Source organism: Beta vulgaris, chromosome 5 (genome assembly GCF_026745355.1).
Source record: "Beta vulgaris subsp. vulgaris cultivar EL10 chromosome 5, EL10.2, whole genome shotgun sequence".
Classification (NCBI taxonomy): Eukaryota; Viridiplantae; Streptophyta; class Magnoliopsida; order Caryophyllales; family Amaranthaceae; genus Beta; species Beta vulgaris.
In genome coordinates, this window is record NC_079206.1 from 19,734,610 (window position 1) to 19,741,850 (window position 7,241).

At 33.4% G+C, this 7,241-nt stretch overlaps 1 protein-coding gene across 3 annotated transcripts; it reads left to right on the forward strand.

Annotated features, from left to right (window-relative positions):
- The first annotated feature begins 615 nt into the window (after positions 1-615).
- LOC125497546 (uncharacterized) lies at positions 616-5,610 on the forward strand. Of its 3 annotated transcripts, none has more exons than XM_048644784.2 (5): positions 616-763; positions 857-913; positions 1,986-2,729; positions 2,821-3,048; positions 5,216-5,610. In XM_048644784.2, the coding sequence occupies exons 3-5, from the start codon at positions 1,998-2,000 to the stop codon at positions 5,219-5,221; spliced, it is 966 nt and encodes a 321-aa protein (XP_048500741.1). In that variant the 5' UTR covers positions 616-763; positions 857-913; positions 1,986-1,997; the 3' UTR covers positions 5,222-5,610. The 3 variants fall into 3 exon arrangements, with proteins under 3 accessions (XP_048500741.1, XP_048500739.1, XP_048500740.1); XM_048644782.2 differs by having other exon boundaries at positions 5,343-5,610; XM_048644783.2 differs by lacking the exon at positions 5,216-5,610 and adding an exon at positions 4,718-4,852.
- The last annotated feature ends 1,631 nt before the right edge of the window (positions 5,611-7,241 follow it).

A 7,241-nucleotide genomic window follows, 5' to 3' on the forward strand; every position in this document is an offset into this window, starting at 1 on the left:
GGGTGGTTCTGAGGAAACCCCCTCCGACGCTCAAGTCAGTAATCGGGCCTACTGAGATTTAGAGAGAGAAGTTAGAGAGAGAGAGAAATAAGCTATTTTCAGTATGAGAGAATGTACCCGCAGAATAGTACCATTGGGGTATTTATGGAAGTACTATTCCTCTGACAGGGCGTATAATCCTTTGACACGTGTAGGGCTATGACGCACTTGACAGGTGGAAGATTCTCTTTCTTTTGTCTTGTTAGGCGTCCGCCAACATTGTCGGTCCTCAGGGGTGAACTGAATCCACTGAGCCGTGGACAACCTTACCCACACTCGCGTCCAGTACTTTGCTCGCGGACTCACCTCGTATGGCCGCTATTACACTTGAGGTTATACCCATACAATTTGCATTCATATAACACTATACACATCCCCTTAGCTGTCACATAAAACGGTATAACCACACCATTCTCATGATATATATATATATATATATATATATATATATATATATATATATGTATATATATATATATATATAATTGGGTTCATATGAGAACCACCCTTATGGTGAGAACTACCTTATGGTGAGAACCACCTTATGAACCGTTAGATTAATGAGATGAAGTAACTCACAACCTTTAGATCATCTCGACTTGTACGCACAAAAAATTTCCAATCTAGGGTCGTGCAGCTTCTTTCCATTTTTGTCATTTCTCTTTCTCTCTCCTATTTCGCACTTTCTCTCTCCTATTTCGCATTTTCTCTCTCCTAATTCACAGTAAGTTTTCGTATTTCTTCTACTTTCGTTCGCTTAGTTGATTTTTGATGATTATTGTGGTTGATTTCGCACTTTCTCTCTCCTATTTCGCAGTTCATTGGAATACATCGCACTAACTTCTTCGTTCTCCGGTTAAGGTCTTCGCAATACGTAATCTTCTTCTCAATTTCTTTGATTTTTTCTTTAGATCTTGTGCATTGTTGTTTTTTCTGGAGATCTAAGGTTAGAGATTGTAAATTGAAATGTTAATCGTATGGAAAGTTAAATTAGGGTTTGCTTGTGTTAGTTTTTGCATGATTTTCGCATGTTTTTTTTCTGTTCTGTTGATTGGCATTTGGCAATAACTCAGTAGTTTTTGGATGAGATGAGCAACACTTTAATAATATACTACTAAAGTGCAATGTGTGCATGTGTTGATTAGTGTGGTGGGTGTTTGCTGTTTTAGTAGAAATATATGTTGCTTCATTAAGATTCACCCTTCTTTTTTTGTCCAGCAACTTATTATTAGAATCACTACACTTAGTCACAACTCACAAGTGTTGTGTGATGTTGGTGAAATGTAATGTGAATTTTGTTTACTAATTTTTCAGGTACTTAAATTTTTTTCTACTTCAATCATTAGTGAAGTAATTAATAGTTAGTACTTTGAATTTTTCCATTAAACTAGTGCAGATTGTAGTATTATGCTCTTTTTTCTTTTTCTTTTTCATGAAATTCCTGAATTCTGTCAAAAACATTAGGCAGAGAAGCATTGATTTTGTTATTCAAGCTATGAAAGCGTATTTGTGTTTTTAGTGTCACTCATCTTATGATATTTCGAATATTGCATGTGCCAATGCCAACAACTTGTTAGCTGACTATTATCTACTTGATAAGGAGCTATGATGCTACTTAGAAAAAAAAAACGACATGCATGCCTTATTGCTGTACCCTCATTGTAGCTCAGTAGCTCTGCCTCATGCAGTTTTCAGTAAATGTAATGGTTGTTCTTGCATAATCATCATTGTATTTGTAGCATTGATGTTTCCTGTGGTAACTGCTTTTACCAATTTTCAGTTTCTTTGAAATGTTTCACTATTGATTTCAACGTTTTTATAGAATTGGACAGAAACTATTGAGTTTCTTTTCTTGACCGAAATGATGATAATGAAACCAACTTCATCCTTTTATCTTTTTCTTATTACACAGTTTTGTAATACATATATTCACACATTCATCACAGGTTCGTAGAAACATGGAGAGAGAAAGTGCGAAAGAAATGCTTATAAAAGCAAGGCTCGCGCAATTGGCAGAAACAAATGAATCTGCAGCTATTGTTGCAATTAAACCCAAGTCTAAACCCCTCCATATAAAAGAAAAACAGTTTTCCAAGATGTCGCCTTCTTCTTTAATGAAATTTATTGATAGTGGTTTATCTTTTGAGCAAAAACGTGATGTAGAGTCAATTGGTTTTGGGGGTTTACTTCATCTTAAAACTAATGAGTTACCGAGTGATTTATGTCGTTGGCTATTACATCACTTTAATCCATATAGTAGCTCTCTAGTTTTTTATGAAAAGCAATTAGCTATTGAACTTGAAGATTTTTATTTAGTTTTTGGCTTGCCTAAAATAGGAGAAAAAATAGTTGAAAGTGGAAGCCGGGATAATGATGAATTGTTGGTTAATTATCTTGAGCATTTAGGTAAAACTAGAAATGAATTGCGGATTAAAGACATAATAGATAAAATGAAGGAACAAAAGAGTGGTGGAGAGAATTTTAAAAGAAACTTTGTCATGTTGGTTGTTTCTACTTTGTTTAGGAGTAATCAAAAAGGCAATCCCCAATTGAAAATTTTGAAATGTCTTAGAAATGTTGACTTGATTTCTAAGTTTAATTGGTGTCAATATGGTATTGAGTGTCTAACCGATTCTAAGAGAGAGTGGGTTGGTTCTTCCATGTTCACGGGCCCTATCTTAGCTTTGATGGTAATTCCTACGCAACTCTTGTTTTTTCTTTTTTGCTTTAATATTAATGATCCAAGTCATTTACTAAGCTTCATTTTTTTTTTTTTTGTAGTTGTGTTATATGGATCGCGTTTCTTTTATGGGTCGATCCATTGAGAGAAAGTTCCCTCTATTGAGTTGTTGGAGACGAGAAGATATTTTTTATAGGCGGGACTTCGAATTGACCATGGCCGGTGACTTTGGGACCGGAGTTGTCAAGCCACGGCTAGTGATTGAGAGGAATGCTCAAGAAAATATTAGTCTTGGACAAGAGCATGATACTAAGGGGGATTCTAAAAAGGTATATATTAATGTCTAATTATGCTATAATAGTGAGCTTAATAATGATTGGTTGTGTTGATTTTGCGAATTATTATACTAGGTTGGTTGTTCTTAAAAAAAAATCAAGTACTAAACTATATAGAAAACAAATAGTACTATTTAGTGTGTTAATACTGCCAGTTGCATATAATTTCTAAGGTAGCTGGGCCGTTGAAGGTATTTCTTCTACATTAGTTTGAATGCTGGTGTAATTCTCATTGTCTGGAAGAAAAGAATTTAATTCACCCTGAAAATTTCCCTAAGAAGTTCAGTTAGCCAATGAATATGAGCTCAACTATATTTTTGTCAATCGCTTTTGGGTAAATTTGAGAAATCTCAGCAGCTTATTGGTGCTGAGCTACATGAATTTCTGAATTGGAACTTGAAATTTTGGATTACAAGAGTCGCATACTATATTGTATTTACCAGACTAGTTTTGAGAAGGTTTTTATCGATGCTTACATATCCTTATGTAGTGTATGATATCAAGCATTTATTGTGCCAGTGATCTCCCAGTTAACGGCTTAAGTGGAAATTGCCTGCATATAGTACCATCTGTTCATATGATCCTATGGAAAATCCCGTAGCAAAATGTGGCTTGTTTACTAATCGTTCTTCATATAGAAACCTTTTTTATGCAGGGGAGTGGGGGGTCTGAGAAGAAGTTAAAGATAGTAGAACTCAACAGATAAAGTCCCTTTGAAAGTTAGACTAATGAACCAGAATCATGAAGATTTTCAAATTTGTTTTTAGTCATACAACATAATTATAATTGATATACAAATATAGTTAAGATCCCTTACACTAATTGACTAGAAGTTGAAAACTGTTATTTTCACTAATAGCCCGTGATTAACAGCAATTGCCTAGCCTAAAAACTATTAATTATTTACACCAGGAAAAGAAAACAGAACTAATAAAGATATGAAAGTAAGGTGTGGAACTTTTTTTTTTGTGAGGCGTGTCTATTCAACTAGAGGTCTCTTTTGTGTTTACTTATATTGTGCTTGAGGATGACTTTTAAGAATTGTCCATGTCAGCAAACAAGCACAAATGCACTTGTATGTTTGAGTTGAATTATTATACTAGGTTGGTTGTTCTTTAAAAAAAAATTGGGTTCAATGTTAATCATCTGCTTGTATTTGCCCTTGCTCTGCATTTTGTTAATCACTATATCCAGACAGTGAATTGCAAGCATTGTAAGATAGTGCAACTTCAAGATGTCAAAACTTTTATCATCTTGTATTTCACCTAGTAATATTCTGTTCAAGAATGCACGGTTTAGAACTAGGCTAGTTTAACATGAGTATGTCTGCAGACATAATATGTTTTCTCGTTTAAATATATCTCCTACAGCCAGTTTTATCTGTTTGTAGTTGTCCTTGCTCTCCATTTTGGTCGTTAGATATACTTAATCCAACTTTTCTGTGTTTTATGTTTATGGTATATGTAATGTTATTTGTGGATGTCTCATCATGATTTTTTCTATTTATAGAAGTTCTGATATTCAAATGATCAAATTTTATAATCTATTTCACTTTGATATGGTCATCTTATATGTTGTTAGATTAGTTATAAATTAATTAGCTCAAGTCATTGTCATTAGATCTAATTTACAAATGCTTAAGTGTATCTTTATATTTTTATAGGCTTGTATCTTTACTAGATTGGAAATTTTTTGTGCGTACAAGTCGAGATGATCTAACGGTTGTGAGTTACTTCATCTCATTAATCTAACGGTCATAAGGTGGTTCTCACCATAAGGTAGTTCTCACCATAAGGGTGGTTCTCATATGAACCCAATTCTATATTATAATATATATATATATATATATATATATATATATATAATATATATATATATAAATATAATATATATATGTGTGTGTGTGTGTGTGTGTGTTGCAACAAGCATGAAGGGGTTTTCGTGGATTGCCGAGTGAAGGGATCGAAGTTATATTTCTATGAAGATAAGAATAAAGATGCTTTATTTTTAATGTTAGTGTTGAGAACAAAACGAGTAGGGCATTGTTATATATCAAAACTTAATAATATTCCAGATTTTAATTTGCATGGTGTGAGTAATTTATTATGTGAAGAAAGCCCCGCAAACTTCTTTAATCTTTGAGTTTTATTGCACAAAACAGTTTTGATGTACTTCATATCGATTTATGGGACCCTATAAGGTTCAATCCGTTACAAGAGCAACATAATTTTACTGTTGTATCCGAGACATGGAGATGAAAACTTGATTGATTGCATATTCCGAAGCAGATTGGGGTACATGCATGTTCGTTCACGTACAGGAAGATCACTCACTGGGTATTGTGTGTTTCTTGGTGGAAGTCTAGTATCTTGGAAAACAAAAGGCAACAACTTACTTCAAAAATCTTCACATTAATATGAGACAGAATATTATTAATATGAGACAGCATATGTAAGAAACTCATTCCAAAATGCACATATATCTATATTTAACCAAATCCTTGTCATCTCCGCAACATTGGTATCTCGGATATTTAAGATATGTTTTTATTCTAAATCAGTATGATCTTTTATCCAAGATATGGCTAAAGATGTGATGTTATCTAACATTCTATTTGTTCAAAGATATCAGTTATCTAAAATTCTATTTGTTCAAAGATATTATTTTTTAATAAGATTATTATTATTATTATTATTATTATTATTATTATTATTATTATTATTATTATTATTATTATTATTATTATTATTATATTTTCTCCCTCTTCTAAGTTGTAAGTTAATTTGGAAACCACATTGAAGTATTTTTATTTTGTTCCTATTCTGCATGGGAAACTTTACTGATGTACTTCATTATCATATAACGAAGCAATGAGGGGAAAAAAACGTCTTTTCTCATAAACTAAGTGAAATGCATTAATTTGTAACTATGTTAGACTCTGTATTCACTTCAAACTCCCTCAATCTCTACTTTTGTTGAGAATCTTTATAGTAGACATGGGTGTACCATGCTCATGGTACACCCAAGGCTATTTTCAGCAAATGAGTAAAATCAGCAAATGAGCAAAATGAGCAAATGAGTAAATAAGCAAATGAGTAAATGAACAAATGAGTAAAATGAGCAAATGAGCAAAATGAACAAGCATTTCTACTCATTTAAGAAAATGAGCACACTTTTACCCAAACTTTATCATTTGCTCATCATCTTCTTCCTTAATTTCAAATCTGGAAATTTCTTTTTTTTTTCGCGAATTTTAGATCTTCATTGTTGTGTTTGGAAGGAAGGAGGTGAGAGAGAACTACTGAACACAACAACAGACAACAACAACAACAGATCATTTGCTCATCATTTCTACTCATTTAAGAAAATGAGCACACTTTTACCCAAACTTTATCATTTGCTCATCATCTTCTTCCTTAATTTCAGATCTGGAAATTTCTTTTTTTTCGCGAATTTTAGATCTCCATTGTTGTGTTTGGAAGGAAGGAGGTGAGAGAGAACTACTGAAACAACAACATAACAGCAACAACAACAACAGATCATTTGCTCATCATTTCTACTCATTTAAGAAAATGAGCACACTTTTACCCAAACTTTATCATTTGCTCATCATCTTCTTCCTTAATTTCAGATCTGGAAATTTCTTTTTTTTTTTTCGCGAATTTTAGATTTCCATTGTTGTGTTTGGAAGGAGATGAGAGAGAACTAGTTAAATCCGCCATGAATGATTCGCAAGGTTGTGTTGGTTCCTCCATTTTTTCTGTTTCTAAGTTTGGAAGGAAAAAGGAGAAAGAACAATTATTGCCCCGAAATTACCAGCGTGCCCCTTAAGTTGCAATTAACTACGAAAATGCCCCTGGGTGTACCATGAGCATGGTACACCCAGGTGTACCATGAGTGGACTCACTTTTGTTTGTTTATATTTAGGAAGGCTCGTTCAATTATGAATGTCAGAGCGGCTAATCCTGATAATACTACGAATTTTTTATTCTCCGCAACACCATTCAAGGTCAGGTGCGTATTTGGGCATGGGCGAGAGGGGCAGGTGCCCAGAGCCCAAAACACATAACCCAAATAAGTAAAGGTAAAAGAGAATAAAAGGAAAAATAGAAAAAAAAAACATAAAAGAAAAGATCACTGCAAAACTGCAAATGTTGCCGACAATTAAGCTTATTGCGTATTAAGTT